At 44.2% G+C, this 24,132-nt stretch overlaps 1 protein-coding gene across 1 annotated transcript in view; it reads left to right on the top strand.

Annotated features, from left to right (window-relative positions):
- Positions 1-23,724, top strand: part of efnb3b (ephrin-B3b) — a 71,646-nt gene extending 47,922 nt beyond the window's left edge. Inside the window, exons 3-5 of the mRNA XM_026353449.1 lie at positions 15,353-15,445; positions 17,952-18,011; positions 21,707-23,724. Of these exons, the coding sequence (XP_026209234.1) occupies positions 15,353-15,445; positions 17,952-18,011; positions 21,707-22,143 (590 nt within the window). The 3' untranslated portion in view covers positions 22,144-23,724. The remainder of the gene's footprint in view (positions 1-15,352; positions 15,446-17,951; positions 18,012-21,706) is intronic.
- The last annotated feature ends 408 nt before the right edge of the window (positions 23,725-24,132 follow it).

The raw sequence follows: 24,132 nt of genomic DNA, 5'->3' as shown, positions 1-24,132 counted from the left end.
AATGCTGTGCAGTCATTTACTATTATTTACAGTTAGAGGTGGTACAGGGGTTTGTTTTACACACATTTTTATTCGCCTTGACAGACTTAGTGTTGTGTATTTAGACCGCATGAGAGTGATCTTATCAGGAAACGAAACCTGTTGAACTTGAAAACAGAAGAGACACATGTCTTTCGGCTGTCACACGAAGTCAACAAAATCAAACAGACATGACTGCAAACAAACCACAGGACAGCACAGAGAGAACCCTTAAGTACTAATGAGCACACACACACACCTGCACAGACACACACACACACACCCACAGGTTTTTCCCGTCCCCCTTGCATCACATATCCGATGATTTCACTTAAGCAAACAAGACCAGGGGATTAGACGCTAAAGCTCACATTTGGGGAAGAGACACAGGAAAACTGTAACACACACACACACACACACACACACACACACACACACACACACACACACACACACACACACACACACACACACACACTTATATACACTCACATGGATGAACCCCAAGACACACACATGACCTCCAAATAAGATTTAAGACTCAAATAAACACACTCCAAAACTGAAGACAGACTGATGCATACAAAACCTAAATACGCCCACATTTCTCAATGGCAGAGGCAAGCATGTGCATGTACACGCATACATGCGTAAGTACACACACATACACACGCGCGCACACGCACACAGTAAAAAGAGACACAGACTGCTTTACAGCTAAGCACACAGCTTCTAGCAGGATGCTTTAATCACAGAGGAGCTAAACAAACACAACTGTCATCACTCACTTTCTCTCACTGTTGCACACATATAGAAATGTACACTCTCTCACACACACACACACACACACACACAAACACAAGCATTCGGTGTACATGCACACACACAGAACAGTATATAATTGCCCTATGGTTTCTGCTGTCCATCATCTTCCCCTTCATATCTCACCCTTCTTCTTTCCACTCTCTCCAATCTCTCCCGCGAGCAGTATGCAGGCGCAGTTGTCAAGATGTATTATTTCGGCTGGCTGCCTCCCATGTTCTGTACGTGTGTGTGTGTGTGTGTGTGTGTGCGCGCATGCGTGTGTGTTTTTCCTGCTTTCCTCTTTTGGAAACAAGAATAATAGTGAAGGGTGCTAAGGAAGAGGGAGGGTGCAAAACTAGGAAAGATTAGTAAAACATTACTGAATTCCTACATTTATGCTCATTTAAGCGTACATTACAAAGAGCACACACATGAATGCGTGACTCAGTATTCAAGTATTACAGTCACGGTTCAAGGACATTTAAGGCAAGCATACACACACTGGCACATTGTGTTGAATCTGTGTTGATTCTTTAGAAGGACCTCCGTGCTCTTCAGGACTGTGTTAAAGCCGAGTCTTGGCTGGAGCATTTAAACACTAAAGCGGAGCCAGGTTCTAAGTGCTTATGTGTGTGTGTGTATACACAGTGTCTAGAGTGTATGGCATAGCTTCTGGTTGAAAAAAAAAAAATGGCATGCAACGAGAAAAGGAAAGTTAAGGGAGAAAGAAAAGAGAGACTGTTTTCCTGATCTATGAGTTGGGGCCCTAGAATGAATGAATGGTGGCCCTTGACATGGAAAGAAATAATAATTGTAAAGGTAAGAGTAATAGAACAATAATAATGTAGTGACAGTTAAAATGTGTCACTGCCTCTACCAGATGTGCTGCATGTTTACTGAGGAACAAATGGCTGCTACCTAGTGTTCACTGCATATAGTCTGGCTGTAATGCAGTAGCAATGCTACACTACAGGCTCCCCTGAAGACAACTAATTAAAACACAACAGGGGCTGATTCATGCTTCCTGTGGAAGGTGACGCAAAAACCCATGCTCGCCCCAGTTATGTTATTCTGAGGGCCTTGTGCGCACCTCTCAGTGTTTGAAGCTCTGCATCATCCTGACGACAGCTTCTTTGCCACCCCAAAGCTACTAGAACATGTAGTACTAGAACTAGTCGCCTTGCTGCTCAACACTAGGAGGTTCGTAGCTTTAGTTTTCTTTACTTGACAAGAGTGAGTTAACCCAAATTACAAGAAAACTAACAAAACAATCTAAATAAAGCACTTGCCTACCCGTGCTTATTTTGGTTGTATTTACCAAGGGATTATTTGTGTTTCTACTAAACAAATAATTTTTATAAAACCTGCTGGAAAGAGGTAGTATTGTGGAATTTTTTAAAATCCAATTATCGGATGCTGCGATAATTCACTTACAGTGTATAGTAGTGGTGTTAGAAATCATGGAAACGAGTAGCATTTGAATGCACCATTTAAAAAGTTCTCTGTGCCATCATTGTACCGTTGCGCGTGCCCACCCACAATCAAATCTTGTTTAATTCTGGTTATTACTCCGTATCTGCCACTAGATCAAGACCTAACATTTTTCCAGTCTTTGAGTGCAATCTATTTTCCTATAGCTGGCCGGCCAACAAGAGAGAGCAGCCAAGAGGTCTCGCAGCCGAGCTTAATGATGTATAATGTAGATTAGGCTCCACTGTGAAGTATTTCAGCAAGACCTGAAATAAAGTTTTCCTTAATGACAAATCCAATTGTTTCAAAGGTCTTTTCTATAGGTCCAGCTCCGCCTCTGCAGCAGGCAGGGCTTTAACACTTTATCACTATAGAGAGCATGACAGGAATAATTAGTTCTGTGTGTTTGTGTGTTGCGATAGGAGATGAGAGACCCTTACAGGTAAGCATGTTTATTAGATAGTGGACCTCAAAGCTGCACTCTGGCTCATTAAAATGTTTGATTGTGTCGGCGTTTTTTTTTTTTTTTTTTTTTTTTTTTTTTTGTGCACATTCTACCTGGACTGCATCATTTATCACACACGTGCAAACAAAACACGCACATGTTCCAGCGGCTGTCGGTTTTTGTCCTTTCTGAGCACTTATGGAGTTCATTAAAAGCCTTAATTAGACTGACAGTTATGTGTAATTACAGTCTTTAAGATGTACAGCTCCTCTGCAGGCCCACTCCTTCACTGCCTCCTTTCAGAAGTTATTGTCTGAAGAGAGAAACTCGTGCGTGTTTGAGAGCTTTCGTACATGTGTTTGTGTGTATTTAGGAAAGCTAACCTCCTGTAAGCTCTGAGCCTTTGACATTTGCCATTAATATCAGCCAGAAAGGAGTGACATTTATGAGGCACCTTTCTCCAACGGCTCCTGCCTCCCATGGATTCTGCTTTTTCCTGGCTTTCGCTCACATTTTCACCCTCACTCTTCCTCCTCCTCCTCCTTCACACCCTTCTGCTTCCCTTCTTCTTAATTTAGAAACCCCTCCCTTCTCCCCGCCGCCATCTTCCCACTTGCTTTCACTTTCTGTCTCTCCTGCTACGTGTCACAGATCGCTGTCGCATTCCTCCCTTCAGACCGTTGACCCACTTCCCTCTTTTTTTTTTTGCATCATTTCCAGCTTCCTGTTTTACCAGACGTTTGTCCTTCAGTTGAGCAACTTCTCTCCTCCTTCCTTTTCCCCAATTCCCCTATTTTTTTAAAAAGTTACATAACCTACATCTCAAACACCAAAGCATAAAACAAGCCTGGTGTTATTGGACCCTCTGTCCTTTAGAGCTAAATAATCTTAAATAATGTTAAAATGACTTTGAAGTTTTTAAAAATAGACATTAACCATTGTTGGATGGACACAAATCAAAGTGTCGTTTCAAATGGGGTCATGAAATACCAGAGTTTGTTTTAATTTGAAAAGAAATAGATGGATAGGAAATAGCTAATAATCTAGAAACAGTGGCACAAGCCTTTTAATTACAACAGGGGTCAAAAAGTGTTCTTAGCAATCCCTCAACAATACCCTGACAATTTCTCAAGCAGTCTCTCTGTTCTCTAAAAGTGCACCACTAGCTACAAAGTTGACTCAAAGTCAGTCTCATTAACTAAATCTGACAGCTCAGTGTCCCGGAGGGACAGTTTTGGCCTTAGAAACATACAGTGTTTCATGAGTTGTTTTTCTAGTCAACGGGTTTGTACCCCTCCACAGAGAAAGCATGTGGCGAGTGTCGCCTCCTCCGTGTCTTCGGCATGTTCGTGGCGAGGCGCCAACGCTGTAATCCTGCAATGACAGACAATGTCACAGCTAGGTTCTGCCTGAGAGGAAGCCCCTACAAAGAGAGGGACGGCAGGAAGGCTGGAAACATAAAGGCTGTAATTGAAAGGCGAAGGGAGAGGGAAATGTTGGAGAGGAGGAAAAGCAAGAGGTACGGCCAGAGAGAATGATTGCTGCAACAGACTTCTTTTTTCTTCCTTTGTTGTGATGAAAGTATGACAAAGTGACAGGAGACGCGGAACTGCGAGTTAGGTGTAGTTGTCTCCTGTTTTCCTCCTCGCTGCACAGAATTCATGCTTAAATTGAGGCAGTAAATCAGCCTAATGTGAGACCGAGGGCTTTTATTTAGTGATTGTGTGCTCACATAGGTGTGTAAATGTGAGCACATGGGTTTCAGAAGGTGGAGGAGGGGGGTGGGCACAGTGGCCCAAAAAATGACTGCAGGGTGAATGATGGGGATGATAGTATAAGAGAGGCAGGGTGAAACATGCTGCTAGTACCATTGACTGGTTTTGCAACAGGTGTGTGAGTGTGTGTGTATGAAGGGCCCCTCTGACAATCAGCGGTCACCGTGAGCCAGGCCTTGAGTTAAATAGACAGAAGGAGATGACTGATAAACATTTAAGACCCCTCCATAAATACTGCAGTCTCACTATCCATCTAACCACAAATGGAATCATGAATTCTTTAAACCACACGTATGACATGAGGTCTTATTTCTTCTGCACATACATATCATTATACTGGGGCGGCAGTAGCTCAGTTGGTAGAGTAGTCGTCTACGAACCCCAGGGTTACTTCCTCCTGGCTACTTGTTGAGTTTGAGATTGAGGTTAAGGTGTCCTTGGACAAGACACCAAAGTAGTAGTACCAATATGTACCGTCTGGCAGCTGGCCAACCGCAGTTTTCCCAAAGGGATCAATAGTTATTATTATACAGTCTCCTGCCCAGATTATTAAATGACACAATGTGACATGCTTTAGATTTCTTTTATCCAACTGAGAGGAAAAGGAACGAGGGTAAAGAAGGAGTGAGTGATGGACTTCTCTGGTTTAACCCAGATCCAGGCAGCTGCAGGAGGAGTGGACAACCGGAGGTGTTTCGTTTTTATTCCTGGAGCGACTTGGGAATAAGAGAGGCTGGGAAAAAAAAACATGAGCAAAGAGCAGGGGAGACAGTGGGAAGGAACGACGAGGCTGGCGCTGACCCATTTCTCCAGGCCTCCAATCTAGTGGCTGATATAATGGAGAACAGCTACCCACATGCACACACAAACCTTAAGACGGACACACGCCACCAGACACCAGCAGACAATCAGCAGTCAATGGCACGCAGAGACACACACACACACACGCTGGTGTCTGCAGACAGCCAGATACTCGACAATAGCTTCAAGTGTTGCTTCTGATTCTGTGCGGCTGCAGCAAAGCCAGCATCACCTCAGCCAGGGCTGGAAAATATCACAGTCAGACACTCAACCACGACCGTGAACCCGATGGCCAGCCGGATCGGCCTCCGCTCCACTACCCCGCCAGCGCCGGGGCGCGTTACGTACTGAGCCGCGTCTAAAAATGCTTTGCATGACTTTTAAAAAGGCTTAAAAAAAAAAAAAAAAATCAGTGCTGTAGAAGTCACTCAGGGATTCACTGATAAGTATTCATTAAGTATTGATAAGTAGTCATTGAAGTCTTCATTCAATATACATGGAGGTGCACTTGACAGGGATTGCAGAGATAGCAGGTTTGTGGAAGGTAACAGATAGATACACACACACACAGGATGCCCTCGATGCTCCTGGATGGGAACATTGACCCAGTTGTAAGGAACATTGGTCGTGACTGTTCTACATGGCTAGCACTTTACTGACGTCACACAAGGTTCATCCACCCAGTCACTAGGCTCCTTTTTAATGGTCCTGCTCTCTCTTTTCTTTTGCTGTAGCTTTGTGGCCTGCCTGTCTTTCTTTTGGTCCATTATGCACGTCTGTGCTCTGGCAGTCACATTAATCGTGGTGTGGATTATTTTCTGAACTGCTGCAGTTATTTCATTTGTTATTATTATTACATTTGCTTGTCCGTGATTTGTTTCTCTTCATTGAATTCCTTACTCTTTTACTACAGTATTTGACAAAGCTGCAGTAATTCCACAACCATGAGCACAAACATCAACGTTGTTACAGTAACATAAGTAAATATAATTTGTTTCTTCTGATTTCTGCTGACTATCAATTTACTTTTTCATTGCGAAGTGTATCTACGAGCATATTATTACACTTCCTTATGCTTTTCCTACGTTAAAATGTCTCTCTTGTTAGCGATAAAAACAATTGTAATATTATTAATATCATTACAATATAATGTCCCCCTTCATAGGACATAATCTTAACTGATCGCTGATGTGACCTGGTATCTCCTGTAGAAGATGTCATCTGGAGGGGCAGAGAGATATTTTAATAGTTAATTTAAATGAGGGAAAGCAGAGGGCAGTTTAATATCATTCATATGCATTAATTCTCCAAACTACAACCCCAGAAAGCAAGGTCAAAATCTGTGAAGTCACCCTTTAATAATCATAATTTTTTAAATTAGACGTTGGAATAGGTGCAGCGGGAGTTAGTTTGCTGTCTTAGGTTTTTTTCTATGTTGCCATAAATTAGAGGCTATGATAGGAATAGGGAGCAGGTCAATTAAATGAAGACCAGTGATAATGATGAATAGTGGCCAAGTAATAATGAGTTATTATAGTATGGCTGAATTGTTTGCTAGGCTGATTGTTTATTAATGTGGAGAGTGGAAAACGAACTAAAACAGTAGAAGCTAGATAGCATACATGAACATTCTTGACCTTTACCTGAAACATTAAGCCAAGATCTCTCTCACACACACACACACACACACACACACAGGGCATGGCAACACCCACTTGATTATCAGCATTACAGCGTGTCTAATAAATCATGATATGGATTTAGTCAAAGGCAAACAACGATGTGACAGCAAACAGAAGCATTCTTTCAGGCCTCCAACAATGTTTTTTCAATCACAGACTCTGAACTAAACCAAAAAATGGCAACGGATCTGTCACAAGCAATCAGATTCTCTGTCTCAGCAGCAGGCATGTGTGTGTTTGTCAGATGTACTTCAGTGATCAGGTGTGTTCCTAACTTCAGTCCTCCTGTTTGGTCCTGGTTCTGATGGAGAGTAGAGAGGGAAGGGAAGGGAGGGGAGTTAGTAGGCTGCTGTGCCGTGGCCCAGTTTATGGTGTACGCTGTATGTGTATGTGTGTTTTGTTGCTGGAGGTTAATACGATGTGATTCTGAGTTGCCCACCCTCAGAGTCTGCGGGACATGGAAACATGGAGCGACAGAGGGAGGGAACAGTAGAGGGCAGAGAGAGAGAGAGACGGGGTGATTGTAATAGAACAGGAATGACTGCTGAGAATTAAAATGTCATGGAGCACACAGGAAGGATGAACCGCATGCAACCAAAGACACTGAGCTCATTTCCCCCTTGTGTGTTTTCTGCATGTTATGTGAATGAGCTGATGCCTGGATTTTTGAGGTGATCGTGTCTCCTGAGTAGAGGCATCCTGTCTGTGGCTCAAAGCGCGTGTGTCGCTCTGGTCAGCGTGTGACACATCATATGAGTTCAACCTCTGACTGCGACTTGGCTCCCAGCGTTGGCCTTTCCTGATCCCGTCTCCTGTAGTTCTGTCTCGCTTAAATTCATGTGCTGAAGCTGGAAAGAAACATGCTAAAATGCTGCTGATTGTATTAGTAAGTTTACTTTTAGTCAGTCGTGCTTTTACCTAAAAGTCATAGTCGTCTGCATTTTAAATTACATTATTATAAAATACAAATTATGGAGAATTCCCATCAGAAATCAACCAATTTGCTGCCAGTAGAAATGAGATATATGGCTTTAATTTGTTCATGCACTTTAGGTAGTGAAGTAATTTGATTTATCTTGCCCTTTCGGTTTTGCATGGGTCAGATTCGATGTTCTTTTCTGTAAAAACCACAAAAAAAGTAATTGGTAACCATAGTAACCAAAGTACCTCAAAATGCTGTATGTTTGGTGCACTTGTCAGTCAAAGCTGCACAAGCAGCATCATGTATCAGTCTCAGAAGGGGACACGGTGACTGATGTCTGTATTTAACAATAGAGACCTATCAGCACAAATCTCTTCCCCGCTATTGCATGACCTCACGAGACAAGCGCACATGTTACTTATCCTGTCTCCAAACCACTCGCATACCATCATGTCACCGTGCAACAGAGGCGCCAAACATGCAGACGCCTTTGTGTTGTACCTGCTCGTAGCCGGTCCCATTTGTGGATCAAGTGCCACCACAACGCCGGCAACAGTGGGCCTTTGTCTGCAACAATAGGACTGAAAAGTTGCACCCTTTGCAGAAAAACTACTTTGGAAAACATCATGCTATGTTGGGAGTGACGGCGTGTTGTGTGTTTGGAAGTGGGATGTGAATATAATACTCGACTGGTATGTGTGTGTGTGTGTGTGTGTGTTTTTCGAGGGAGAGCTATAATAGTGCCTGTTCTGTTTCAGTACACAACTTAATGCCTTCTCCCCTCCTTGCCGCCGCAGAGAGGTAATGGCTTGTGATAGTTCATTAATGCGTCATAGCCAGGTTATTAAAGCACCATAGGAGATTTATGAAGACGTTTTTAGTTACAGGAAATTTCACTAGCAAGATTCAGGATTTTTTTTTTCTTTCTTTTTTGAAGGGGAGCAGGGACACAGAGAGGGAATGAATCCTTTAACTCTCCCTCAAGGGAGAGGGGATCAGGTTATATGCTCTTCATCATCTAGATGACACACATGGAGCTCATGGAGAAGAGTGAGAACTACAAATTTAAACAGGAAGGCATCAGTAAATCCCACCCCCTGGGCCCCTCTGCACCCACCCACGTACACACACTGATGCACACACACACACACACACACACACACTCACACAGTTCCCAGTCTGCCCAAGTGACAAACTTAGTTTTGTGGTTGTTTCTGGAGAGTGTAGTCCAAAATCCAAACAAGTGGAACTAAAGGGAGGAATTTAAAGGCAAAGCTGCTGTGAAGCAACACATTGGTTATAGGTTGATTTGTACAGATGGGAGCGCTCTGCACACATTTCGACACAAACACACACAGAGAGAGGCATCCGCATACTTCCAAACTGCTCCAGCCGTAGCGTGCACCAGTGTGCCCGGAGCGAAACACAACACCCACTTGCGTTTGTGTCTTTCACGTTGCATTTGCATTTGTTGATTATTGCATTTGTTAACCTGACACAGTCATGACGCGGCTAACACGCCATCACACACCACAGGCTAGGGAAGAAGCTCACGCTGCGCTTGTGGAACATGAGACGGCACAGCACGAGCGAGCTTTGTTCCTCCCTTCTTCTTTTTTTTTTTCTTCTTCCTTGGACCTTACTTGTTTATTCGTTCTGTTTGTTGTTTAATCTGCTCTTTTGCTGTGCACCACATTCCCATTTTGTTTGCTCCCTTTAATCTAGCTGTCATCAGAAGACATGTTCCCTCTTCACGCTCAAAGCATGCGTGTGTAATTGGAGTGTGTGTGGTACAATAGCTAGTTTGGACTGTTGCAGTGCCTTGGCCACACATACTGTATTTATACACAACTTCAGTACATAGACAGTTCCACCTCAATCATTCTGTCATACAAACCCTAACTATACAAATGTAACAGTAAAATGAGTGGCATTAATCTGCTTAGGTGCCTGGGGGAAAGATGGAGCTGTGGGGCCCTGCTGACCTTCCCTTCTCTGTGTGCATTATGTTTCCTGTCAGCTTCAAATAGAACATATAAAAACAATTTATTTTCTAATATATGCACCATCTAAAATTAGATTTGGCACGGGTAAGGGGATGTGGGGAGGGGGGTCATGTCCCCATTACACGAGACAAGTGCGGGGCTGATGAAAATGTTGCTATGCTCTTCGCTGTCACATTTAGTCATTACCTTGTGTTCGCGACTTCAAGCTTTTAAAGCAGCAGTGAGTGATTTGTAGATTGCTCCGGGTTTTGCCTTTCAGGCTAATGACAACAAGACAGGGCCTCAGGATTAGATAACAATGACCCAGTTATAGTGTCTTTATTTTGTTGCTGGTGATTAATTTAACCCCTTTTTTACGTTTGATACTTGTGGAGTTCTGGGGGAGTAGCTGCCCACTTTGCTAGATCAATATGAGCATGGATTTTGGTGCTTTTTGGGGGTTTAAGCACCTCCAGCAGTGTAAGCACCTCCAGAAATATGCTGCAAGTCACATTTCAGCTAGAAATATGTGAAATCAGGCTATAAAATGACACTTCTCAGGACTTTTGAGCAGTGTGAAATGTGAGTCATGTCTCAAACTAGACAGAAGGACGTGATGGAAATAACAACATCAGCAAGTACACAAATTCACATCACTCACGTTGGAGCAAGTGTTTTGCTGCGGGAGGTCGGCTGTCACTCCACATGTGTAGAATATATAACCAGGGCTGCAGAACACAACATGGGAGAGCGACGTAATGGAGTGGGAGGGCAAATATTCTGGTTCGGGATACTTTTTAATGCAAATGAAATAACTCTGCACAGTCGACTGCAGTGAGTGACAGTTGATATGGAGCTGATGGGAAGTGTGACCTGGGGTTTAGGCTCCTGAATGAATGAACGCGGCATGCTATGATTCCCTCAGAGTTATTGTCCACTTTTATGTAATGGTGGGCCAACTTCAGCAGCGATAATGGAGGCAGAGAAGAGGCTTGGCCCTGTGCTGACCTTGGTAATAACAAGAGAGACACAGAGAAAGACTCTCATCCACTCTGTGATCTCTTCTACGGACTCGATTCTCACTCCTCCCCCGGCCTGCCTCCTTGTGTGCAGAGCCCCCGATGCTTTGCACTCTGATTGAGGTTGACTGCTGTATTATTTCATTAATTACGTTTTTCCACTTCCTCTGCCTCTCCCTCCTGTCGAATGAGGGTGGCGGAGCGATGCCCTTCCTCTCCTCTGTCCTCTGGCGTTCCACACCCCCACCCCCCACCCCCCAACCTCCATCACTGCTGATCATTGTCTCAATTTCTCATCCCTCCTCTCCCTGCCCTGTCTCTCACTGGTCTTCCTTCTTTCCCCTCTTATCTCATCCCAAATTGCTCTGTATATTCCTCCCGACTCTCCTCTCTCTCTCTCTCTGCCTCTCTCTGTCCTCCGCAAGTGCGGTGGGAAAGATTTGAGACATGCCAGTTACAGCCACAGCACATCTCCCCATCTTTCCCGCTCTCATCTGTGTCTCTCATCAGGATTTCACAGATGTTCTGTGATTATTTCTACCTTGATTTGGCGATATCTTCTCCCCCTCAAGTGCAGGGGAGTCTGCAGCATTTTCGCTGTTTAGCGACCACGACTGGGGAGGAGGGAACATTTTTCAATCCAAGGACAAAGCAGCTATGATCTCTCTGTTGGCTTTGTTCCTGTGAAATTGAGATTCACGGAAATCGTGGCACCTGTAACATGTCTAATGGATTTAAGAGGATTTATGCTGATCCAGTTCACTGTTTCAACAGAAATTGCCTTTGTGATATTTGTGACCTGTTGATTATGATGTAAAACAAAATAGCTTGCATTTGCAAAAATTACATTTGTGGAAGCTCTCCTGGTTCAATTTGGCTCTCCTGCTCTCAGTCTCTGTCTCCCTTTGTGTGTCCCTCTTCTTTGTATCCATTACTGCTCCACTTTTCCATAATGGAGACATTAGAGTCTTTTACCTCTCTGCTATCTATCATGTCATTTAAACTCTTTCCTTACTTTCTGTTTTTAACTTCTCTACTTTTTCTTTGTTCTACCACTTTCCCCTCTCTCCTTCTATTAATCTTGTCTTCCTCTCCCCCTCCCTCACTAGGCTCTAGGTCATCTCTATCGTCTCACATAGTCTCCTGTCCCCATCATATCACCAACAGCTTGTCACAGGCAATCAGTCTCCATGCCTCGCTTCCCTGCCCGACCTCCTCCTACTTTCCTCGCCTTCGTCTTCCTCACCTCCCTCGTCTCCTGTCACCTTCTTGTCCTCCTTCGTGTATCAGTAGTTATTACTCTCAGAAATCATAGTCCTCCGCCCTTCTCTCTCTGACCGGTTAAGGGTATTTATGCCGTCCTCCATCCATCCCTTTCTCTGTGCTAGCCCCTTTTTATTCCAGTCTGTGTCTGCTGGACAGTAAAACCATGCCATCCCATCTCCCATCTCTCTAACTTTCATTTATTTATAATTTAAGCTTTATTATTATTATTATTTATTTAAACTGCATGCTTTATTTAGTAAATGAAGAACAATGTTTCCAAGAAATTTGCCAAACCTTTTAGGATTATAAGATAATTTAAGAAAACAATTTCATTATCATTCATTTTTATTTGGTATTCCCGCCTCAGGAAAGAACGCGCACTGTAAATTCTCATTACACTGTAATGAGAATGTTGTGCAATCAGTTAATATATTTTTAATTAACTTCACATAAATATCTAATTCAGTCAAGATAACATTTATTTTTTTGAGAAGAACAAATTGCATTTGTTGGTGTGATGTTAAATATTAAGGCAGCCCTCTGACTCATATTTCTAAGCGGAAACAACAAATTATATTTTACAGTGCATAATTCATTTAATAAATAATCTGTAAACATAACTCAGTGTAAAGCTTTAGCTACTAATGTGTGCTATTTTTGACACGTCTATTAACATGTGCATGCATGAAACAATCATATTTTAATTTGGTTTGCTTTTGTCAGAATGATTAGCATCTAAATCTACAACCAGACTGAATATTGTAAAATAAATGTATATTTTACTATTCAAAAATAAAATAATAATAAAATGTGGAAAAAGTAGTGTTGGAACAAACTTTTCAAGTGTGTTTCTCATGTTTCCTGACTCAATATGGTAAAAAGTGATGTAAACACACAAAACTAAAGTTAAGTCCCATGATCATGCAGTTTTTTTTGTTTTTGTTTTTTTTTTTACTAAAATAATTCCAGAAACCTTGAAATGATTTAATTGATTAGGAAATTTTATTGAATTATTCCTCTCAGAGATCAGACAAGTCACAATTGAAAGGTTGAGTGTGTGTGTGCTGTTGTATTAAACCCATTATTTCTGAATCCACCCACAGCCACAACTTAATCACACATTGGTGCGACCTACAGTAAACGCTAATTCTACGCATTCAGATATATTTCATTTAAAATATATATATATTTCTGTGAAATAATCAAGCCCTGATTAAACTGTACTTCATTTGGCACACTCCGCTTCTTTCCATTTTTTTGAACTTCATTAAAATAAATTACATTTTCCATGCACATTAGTTTAGAAGAAATTCTGCGCAGGTCTCATAAGAGACAGAAAAAAAACTCCTGTGATTTATAAATGATTCTGTAACACAACAAATAGTAGAAAACTTTTTTTTCGCAGCACTTTATTTAAACCTTCTTTATATATCTCTTCGTCCGTGCCTGTCTCCTGGCTTTCCCACCATACTGCTGTTCGCCTTGACCTCCGCCTGCTTCTCTCCTCCTCCTGCTTTCACACTCAGCATCTTGCAGGGATGGAGGGAGAGAGAGAGAGGGAGGTGTTAGAAGTAAAGCTGCCTCTTTTTCACACCTCTGTTTCTCTCTCTCTCCCTCTCCCGAGCCGCCCGCCATCCCTCCCTCCCTGCTTCGCTTCAGACGGGCTAATCTATAGCCTTAAGCGAAGTGGCGGGGGGAAAATGATTTCTTATATTTTTTTTAAGGAGAAGAGGTGAGGGTTAGCCCTGGGGGCTATAATGGAGAAAATAAGGATAGACGGGTGGTGTGTGCAGGGGTGTTTGGGTGGATTGGTGGAAGGAAGAATATGTTTTACTGCCTTTTTTTTTTTTTTTAACCAGCCACTGTGGATGCACATCTCTTTGTCAGGTCTACCTTTGAAGACACAGGTAGATTTTTCCTCACAGCTGTGGATTGGTGTAGTAGTGCAGCCGTGACTGGGGACTGTTAACATTTGTGTATGAATGATTAAGACTGGCTGCACAACGCATGGTGCATCAGCTCCAGAGGTGTGATTCTCACTTTGACGGCCTCTCTCATCTCTTCACCCCTCACCTCCTCCTTCAATCCTTCCCTCCCTCCTCTCTTCTCACACCGTCTCCGCGTCTTCATATTTCTGTCCCTTCATTTTTACAGTTCCTCCCACCGTCCTGATTCTCTCTCCTTCCTCCTCCTGAAGTCTCTGTGACCTGCAGACCAGTGATCTTTAATGCATTTGCTGACAGGCTTTATGTAAGAAGAAGTGTTAGAGTGTTACAGGGATCCGTGCACTCTCGCACATCCTCTTCTTGCCTGTGCACTTTATCAGCACTGCTTGACTTCCTTTGGCCTCCTTAAAGCTTTACAATAATGAAACTAGTTTGCTTCCTGCACAGGTTAGGATGCTGATTTGAAATTCAACATCTCACCTCTGCTGTTTTTGATTGACTTGTTTTTTTGTTTTTTTTAGTGCAAGGAAAGCTTTAATAGCTTAAGAATTCATGCCAAATCCCTCACTGCATGTATTACCACATCAGTCTCTCAATTTCAAATCACAAATTCCCTTTAATTCACTTAATTTAACATAAGTACAATGACAGTAATAATAGGGTGTTGCCAAGTAGGGAGCTTTAACTCATAAACGCAGTCTGCCATCAGGTTCAGTTTTCCTCCACACCATGGTTTGTGTCTCAGGGGCTTCGTTTTATTTCATATGTGCCTTTGATTGGATTACCATCCCTTTTTTTCCATCAATCAGCCTCTCCCTCTCCAGATTACCCCCCTCTCTTTCTGTTTCTCCAGCCCAAGCTGCAATTGCAGTTGTCTGAAAGCGGTTGAGTCCATGCAGCGCGGCAGGGGTATTAATGAGTTCCAGCGTGCTGCTAAATGAGGACTTATTAAAGTGCTGCCGCCTCGAAGTTTGACATTTCAGTGCTTCTGGTGGAGTTTTAAATCGCTGCCTCTGCAAATGTCACTCATCGACTCTCTGCAGTGGCTGACCATATGAATAGACGCTATTGTTGGCGTCAGCTATAGATTGGGAGAGGGCGAATTTTTGTGGCAGATGGGTTTCCGCTGTGTGTGTGTGTGTGTGTGTGTGTGTTTGTGTGCATGTATACCACCTTGCTACATGGCTAACTGTGTAATTTTCTGTTTCCAACCCTCCAGCTACGTCAGATGGGACCCGCCAAGGCCTGGATAGCATGAGAGGTGGAGTGTGTGCCACACAGGGCATGAAGGTGGTCCTGAAAGTGGGACAGAGTAAGTCCTCTCACCTTTCTTTCTCTCTCTCTGTTTTTCTTTCGAGTGTCACACGTGAACTCTCCCCATATGTACAACCACTGGAGCCCACTGCACACACACACACACACATACTCCTCACTCACTCTCTTGCTCACACACACACACACATTGTTAATCTTGCATCACACACAATTGCTTGCTTGACACACAGTCTGAGTAACACACGCAGGCTCCAGTCCACTGAATCTCACACCATCTCCCAACTGTACAGTACACAGCAGCGCACCTTATCTGACATGCAGGCTCATCCACTTTTAAACCATCTCTCTTATCTTCCTCTTTGTTACACACATCTACTAAATGCGTACACTACGCATGCAGCACTTCTTTGTGCGTGTGTGTTCTTGCTGAGCAGATTAGGGCTTGTTAAGTGGTGAGAACAGCGAAGAAGTGTGGGATCAGTCAGCTCTAATGAGCCCTGTTGACTCCCTTCTCACTCTGCCTTTTAACTACTACTGACTCATGCTGGACACACACACACTCACTGAAGGACACACACTGAAACTGACACACATCCCTGTGCACTATATACATTACAGGCATGCAGGGACCTGATCACATAACACGAACACTGACATATGGACCCACGTGCACACGCCAGAACACACAGACCTGCCAGCACGATAGCAGAATGACTCCTTTCAGTGTTAAAAACACACATTCAGTGATTTTTTAAATGACTCGTAGCTGCACACACTTCTAATTTGTTGTTTAGAAAATATTCACAGGTAATGACCCTCACTTGCAGACTTACAAAAAAAAAAAAAGGCTGCAGAAAAAAGTCCTGCGTAAGCATTTTCACTGACCTGCACATTCCCACACATAAAGGGCACCTGTCCTTCACCCGACCCAACTCACACACACACACACACACACACACACACACACACACACACACACACACACACACACACTTGCCTATTTCTATTTCTTGAGCCTATTTTGTGTTATCAGGCCTTGTGTATTGTAGGTGCTTTTCAGCACAGAGCCAAGTGACGCTGCTCTGCCTCTATCAGCCCGTAACATCAGCGCAGTCAGCTCAGTTCAATAGAAGCGCCGCCACACACACTCACTTGCTTTCCCCTGGCTCTTTCACCACACGGGCAATGGAAATGCTACTTTTTTCAAGCACACACACACACGCACATACAAACTCTGTCACTTTTGCGTAACTCTATGAAGTTCTCAAATGCACCCGCATTTTCTTGTCATCTTTTTCTCTTTTCTCCTTTTGTCCTTCCTCCACTTCTTCTCTATTCCCTCCTCTATGCCTTTTCATTAAAGTCGACGCTGCTCGCTTCCTCGCAAATTCCCTTTCTCCCCGTCCTCATCACCTCCCTTTCAGTTCTCATGCTGGCCATCTCTCCTTACACCTCTCCCTCCCTGTTATTTTCTCTTTGCCTCTGTCTTTCTGTCTTATCTGCTATGTGGCTGAAAGGTCACGTCTGTGTTGTTTGTCGTCTAAATAAGCGACGTGCCGCCTCATGGTGATCTCTGATGAGATATGGCGCTCTGCTCCACTCTGAGGAACACACACAGACACAGACACACACACACACACACACGCTTGCAGCACTGCCCCACACACAAACTCTGACCTGTCGTCTCTTATTTTATTTTTTATCTATCTTGCTTGCTTTCTGTCTCTGTCGCACGTACAAACACACACACAAACAGGCTGAACCTCCCTCCACTAGCCCCCACTGACCACACAGCAGTTCCTATTGATCCAGACAGCACCGCCCCTAACTTCTGTTTGGTGGGCTCTCATGAGGAAGCCACAAGCCAATAGCCTTACACTTTTCTAAATGTCAGTATATATAGGTTGACAGCTACACACACACACACACATAGGTGTGCACAGGTGTGATGCTGTGTGTGTGCTTTGGTGGGTCTATTTTGCTCTGTCCTGCCTCTATTTTAACGTGTTTCATACACTGCAGAGCTAAAGAGTCAGATGCCAACATAAAATATTCTTGCAGCCTACTGTTGGCCAGATGCCTCAGAAACAAATGAAATTAGTGTTTTTTGAACCATTTCTTTCAGCAGTGAGGAGTGTCCGTGTGTGTGTGTGTGTGTGTTTGCATGTGCCACATAAATGCACTTTAATGCCATCACCATTACTGAGGGCTTGCTAGACAGATGGCCTGATTTAGCGACTACAGATTACAAGCCGTTATGGCCTTGTGTAAACTAACTCAGGCCAAAACAGCAAACGGCCTCTCTTTAGTTTCCCATTCAAACAAATGGAAAAGTGCTCATACACGGCACATTGAAGCCCAATCAATATGTGCTGTCCTATAATGGGAATGGAAGGGAGGGAAGCCTTTATTAAAGCTCGGCTGTCTCCGTTTCCCTTTCTGGCTAGCTCTCTATTTGCTAATGTCACTTATTGGTTCCAATCCTGAGAGCCTTGGCTGTTACAGAGAAACGAGTCTCATCCGCCTTTACTTTTCCTCCACAGGCCCATATGGACTGCCTCCGAAGAAGGAGCCAGCGGGACGCACCACCAGCAGAAACCCAGGTAAGCAGGGGACCAAATGGAGATAATCCACAGTGGATCCATCCACAAAATGGATGGAGCGAGTAAGCAGAGACTGGTAGATAAAAAGCAAAAAGCAGTGTGGAGAGGGAGGGAGGAGGCGACAGATGGAGAATGTGCAGCGCTGACATCTGTGGATCTCTCTATTTAATACCATATCTTTCTGTCTCTCGCTCTCTCTCTCTCCTGCTCTCCATCCCTCTCCTCCCCGTCTCTGCTAAGCTAAGTGCTGCAGGCGGGGAATGGATGGCTAATAGCTACCTTGGGAGAAGGACAAGAAAAAGAAGGGAGGAAGAAAGACGCAGGAGGAGAAAGGGAGAGAGGGCAGTGGGAGAGAGGGCTAGACTGGCGGCGACATTTCAGAGAGTTATTATTGTCATTAGTTTGGGCGGCCTGGATTCTGTAGTTCCATCTTAGAGAGAGAAAGAGACTTTGAAAAAAGAAAGAGAGAATTACAGAAAGATGAGGGGAGAGAGAAATGGGAGGCACATAAGGAGGAGAAAGAAAAGAATAATTGAAAAGCAAAGAGGAGAGGGGAATAGAACAAGGGGATGGAAATTGAGAGAGGCTCGACTCGCACTGTACCTCACAGTGACTGTGGAGGAGAAAAAACATGCTTCTCACTCTCACTTGTGTTTGTTTCTCTCTCTATCGCCCTTCTCTTATTTTTTATTTTATTTTTTATTTTAATGCTGAATTTGTGTACTATACCGAATGTGTGAATTGATGCATTTGCGCGTGTTCCAATCGCTCGTCCATACCTCACCTAGGTGAGAACTATATGTGTGAAGGAAGCGACAACAGAATACATTGTTTTACTAGAACCAGACGAACAGCGCTGGACACACTGTGAGACCGATTCCCATCACACACATAATTAGGGATTTTACACATTTTTGACTCTCAGACAAGGACATATTAGCACACATGTATCGGCGTATCTGAAATAATTGTTTTGACACAGCAGTTATGGTAGAGTTTCTAATCCTCATGTGAATACACTTGAAATCATCTCAGCTAATAACTGTGAGTGTCGCTGGTTATTCACAGATTCTCTTTTGTTTGTTTGTCTCATCTGATCCTCTCTAGGGATGTAAACAAATACAGATACATTATTGGGATATGGGCACATAATGCTCTCAGAACAGATATGCTCTCTGATCAGCGTCTACATTTTTTTTGTTTTTCCACCAAGTTCACAGTATTTGCAGCAAATAAAACAGCTTAATCTGTCATTACGCAGTCCATCTGCATGCTGCTTGCAGGGTCTCAGATGATCGTTGAAGATAAACGGTTTCTACATTCCTTTAAAAATAAGTAAAAAAGCTCCTTAAAACTACAGATGTTAATTTCTAAACCTTAGATTCAGACTTGGTCTTAAGTAACAGAGTACTGCAGTTGCCTGGATGATGCAAACAGAAACTATCATGATCTGATAGTGAGGCCTGGCATCAAACCTCACTGTGAGACAGTAAAATAACTGGCAGTAGATATCAGTTTACACAGCAAATGCAGCAGTCTAATGTCATCTGGTCTTTACACTTTACCCCACTCACTTCCAATGTAGAGCTACGTGCATGAAATAAAGCTTTATATAACCCTGATGCCTGCTATGAATTTCATCTACCTTTTCCACTGTAGCGGGTCTATTTTCCATTTACTAAAAACTAAATGTTGTCTGAAGTGGAAAAAAGTTGGCATATTGAAAGACACTGTTTCTCCATCTACTGTAGCATTCATGTCACGTTGTGTTGGAAACACAAACAACAAAGAAGCGGTGTAAGGAATTTATGCAACTGCAAAGTTGCTGGCACACACAGGGTCCCTTGGTGCACATCAAGGCCCTTCTATATCACCATAGCGGCTGATAAAACACCACCGGTGCACGTGGATAGGAAGAGACAAATTAATTCATGAGAAGAAAACAACTGTCATCTTATGTGGGAAGCAGCACCGAAATGCCACGATGCATCAGCATTACTGGTGCTAATTATGTAAACTTGTCACATCTTCTACAATGTATTCATGTAAAGGTTGTTGATGATTCACACTCTCATCGTGATTTCAGAAATTTGCATTAAAACTTGTGCAACAGTTTTGTGGAACCATCTCCAAAAACATGCATCTATTTTTTTCTGTAATGTGAGTTATACTCAAGAAATAGAAGAGGAAGGGAAGCACGTTTAAAACAAGGTAGAGCAGTTAACAGTGCAGCATGTTATCACCTTGACTTGTTCTTTTTATTTCTGACCTGCCGGTCACCGCTCTCCAAGGTGAAATTCACTAATGAAATAAAAAAGAGGGACACAAGGGGAAAAGAAGGCATTAAAGTCTGAACTTGAAAAAAGGGACACAAAAGGGAGTGAGACTCAGAAAATAGGGGAAGAAGAGGAGGCAGAGGAGGAGAGGTGAAGAAGGAGGATATAATAAAGAGAGCCAGTGAAAGGCGGCGGTCATAATAGAGATGGAGAATGAGGGATGTTGGGTTAATGGAGGAAGGAAGAAAGCAGGAGGAGGAGAAGGGAGTGTAATGGACGTCCGGCATTAACGCTTTGCTCCCAGTCAGTCCACCGCGACGGGGGGCCTAGCTGCTTTGGGATGAGGTGTGTTTGCGTGCTTGGTTGTGTACATCCGTATCTTAGTGTGCGTGTGTCGTGTGTGTTGCTAGGCGCTGAGCTCAGAGCAAGGTAGGTCATTAAAGCTACAATAACCCAAAGATAGAGAGAACGACGGAGCGAGGGAGGGCAAGGAAGTGGAGGAGACGCAGCAGAGAGACACGGAGAAAAGAAGGGGATGTGTGCCAAGAATAATGATAGACCAATCCAGAGGCTCCGTATAGCAGGGACTCGCATTACCGGCCTTAACCAGTTCGCCACACACTTTCACACGGCCTAGCGCGAGAGCCACGTAAACACAGACACAAACACACGCGAACACGCACACACACCTCCAGACCATCATCCACCTGCTGAGTTCTGACCCGACCTCCTGCAGAGAAAAACTGTGAGCTCTGAGGCTGTGAAGATCTTAGATTTCAAGCAGACGCACAACAGACGGAGAGACTCGGCCGAGGAACGGAAAGAGAGTGTGACAGACAGTTTGATAAACAGACAGACAGATAAAAAGACAGACAGGCAGGCAGGAAGGCCAGCAGTGTGTGGTCTGGTGGTAGGAGCAGAGCAGGGGAGACTCTCTTCATGTGGCTGGCTGTAATGCTAAGTAAATACGGTTGTTAAGGTTAGGGAAATAGAGTGTGTTACCTTGATACACACTGCGGCTTCGCCGGGCTGTCCACAAGAGTATATGCTGCACAGTTCACTCACAGTCACACACCGAATCCCTGCGTTTTATATGCACTGCTGTCCACTTCATCACACCAATAAAGAGGCCACATGCAAGCGTCTATGAGCTTTGCTGCGTACTTCCTGCATTCCACTGGGTTAGGTCTCCGCAGCCTTCACTAGCAGAGCTACACCAGCACTGTTACTCGTGTCTTTGTGGTGCCGAGCTATAAAGATCGGTATGTTTATTTAAAATCTCATAAAAACACAAATTGTGAAAGCGAGTTCTGTTATTGCTCTGCTATATTTGTGTGATATGCATTTATATATCTCAAAAGGAAACACTGAAAACAGTTTGTGGCTGTTCGACTAAGATAGCTCTGTGATTTGTTACAGGTGGTGCAGGGAACTCCACCCAGTCCCGAGGATCCAACAACTTTGGGGGTGAGGGCGGTGGCAACGAGAACGGTCCCCTTCAGCCCTCCAACATCGCCCTAATCGCCGGCGCCGCGGGAGGTTCCGCCTTCCTCTTGCTGGTGACTGCTGTGATCTGCGTCGTGTGCTACCGACGGCGGCACGCCAAGCACTCGGACACCCACCACCCTCCACTGTCACTGTCCTCGCTCACCAGCCCCAAACGGGGAGGCGGCGGGGGCATCACCAGCTCCAACAACAATGGGTCTGAGCCAAGCGACATCATCATCCCTCTGCGGACGTCGGACTCAGCCTACTGCCCGCACTACGAGAAAGTCAGCGGGGACTACGGACACCCTGTCTACATTGTGCAGGAGATGCCGCCACAGAGCCCGGCCAATATCTACTACAAAGTATGAGATGGCCGCAGCTCTGGCCAACTGGACACACCCACCTCCCTCCACCCATTGTCAACCAGTTCCCTCCTCCAAATGAAGCCACAGCACAGCTTGCCATCACAGCTCCAAACCTGAACCCCTCACTGCTACCAGTATTGTCCCTTGGACCCCACTCACTGCCCCGTGAGCCCACGGCCCCGGCCACAGTTGTGTTTCCAGCTGAATAAAACTCCCCGCCCCGATCTCACACAGCTGGGCCTCTAAGTGTGTGTAAAGGGCGATGTCGTAACCGTGCATAGCCCTCCCTAACAAGGCCCTCACAAATGGGCAAGAGCCTCTGAGTGCCCCCTTAACTCAGAGCTAGATGAGCCCCGCCCGTGTTGAATTGAAGAGTCGTCCTCATAACGCCGGTGTGTATGTGCGACACGCGGTTTTTCTAGGAGTATGGACCTGGCGTTGGGACGTGTGATTTTATAAAAAAGAAAAAAAGGAAAGAACTACAGCTTAAAAACAAAAAAACAACACCCCTGAAGCCACTTGGCGCCGAAGAACTCTGATTCCCAGAGGCCATATCTGCCTAGCCCACCGCACCGCCCCTCAGAGCGCCATCAGCCAACCGGAGACCGGCCCCTGCCACTAACTCACCATTAGAAATCTAGTTTGTTTTTGTTTGTTTCTCCTGAGAAAACAGGGGCCTAGGACTCACCCAATCAGCACGCCCGAGGCAGCGGTCGCGTGACCACGCCCGGGCCTGAGGTGGTCTGATCAATCGGTGACTCTCAGAATCTTGTATATTTTAATAATGTGCGTGTGTGTGACTGTGCGAGTGCGCATACGACTTGGATAATAATTATGGCGCCGCTGCTCCACATTAGACGTGTGCGTGCAGTTAGTGTGCTTCAGTACAGCCAGTTTGCATATGTGTGTGTGGGGTTTAGTTTGTGTGTGTGTGTGTGTGTGTGTGTGTGTGTGTGTGTGTGTGTGTGTGTGTGCGGGTGTACGCTTTGCGTGTGTGAGTGACTGTGCGTACGCGTGTGTTCTTTAGACTTGTCTTAAATACCAAAACACAAAATAGTGAGCGAATATCAAAAAAGTGAGATTTTTTTATCGCTATCAACACTTATAGATTATATATATGAATATCCAGTAAATAATTTCTAGATGTTTTTTTTTTTCTGTTTTCTATTGTTTATTATTTTTACCCACTCTGTTAAACGACACTTCTGTTGCTAGGCATTTTTTTATCTGCTGTTTTTGTTTTTCACAACTTAGAACGACCTTGTTTCCTTTTCCCTTTGCGCTGTATATTAATTTAATCCCTTTTTTAATTTTCCCGGCGAACAGAGGTTGTTTCTCTCTTCCTCTCTTCCCTCTCTCATTCATTCCCTCTTTCCCTTGCCCCTCTCCCCCCTCCCTCCCCTCTAGGGTCTCTGAACTCTGTGTATATTTTTATAGCTCCTTGTACTATGCTGTAGTTTTGAAGTTTAGACCTCGTTTGTGGAAGTGTTGAGGTAGAACCATCTATGAAAGTTTTTCCTTTTTTTTTTTTATTTCAAACGCTTATTTTGAAACGCAGAAGTGAAAAGAAGTGAGGGGCAGGGGGGGAGGCGGTGGTAGGTGGGTGGGGGCGGGGCGGTGTGAAATGAAAAAGAAGAATAAAGGAAAAAGAACAGGGCGAGAGAGAGTGCTGTCTGGGGAGGAGGAATAAAGCGGCGTCTGAATGCAGAACTTTAAAAAAAACAGAAAGAGAGGAAGGGAGGGAGGGACACGAGGAAAGAAAAGACTGTGAAGGAATTGCACACTAAAGAAAAAGAAGCTGAAGGGAGGGGAGGATGGGAGTGGCAGGAGTGAGAGATGAAGGATCCCAAGGAAGGAAGGATGGAGAGAGCGGCCAACGGAGTGGCTGGCGAAGGAGAGAAACGTTTTCTTTACACAGAGGGCCTGAGCCTCCTGAGCAGTAGGCAACGGACCGACAGCCAAAACGGATTTTGGAGCAGTTGAACTCTTACC

The sequence above is a fragment of the Anabas testudineus genome, chromosome 18 (genome assembly GCF_900324465.2).
Source record: "Anabas testudineus chromosome 18, fAnaTes1.2, whole genome shotgun sequence".
Classification (NCBI taxonomy): domain Eukaryota; kingdom Metazoa; phylum Chordata; class Actinopteri; order Anabantiformes; family Anabantidae; genus Anabas; species Anabas testudineus.
This window is presented reverse-complemented; position numbering and strand designations above follow the sequence as displayed.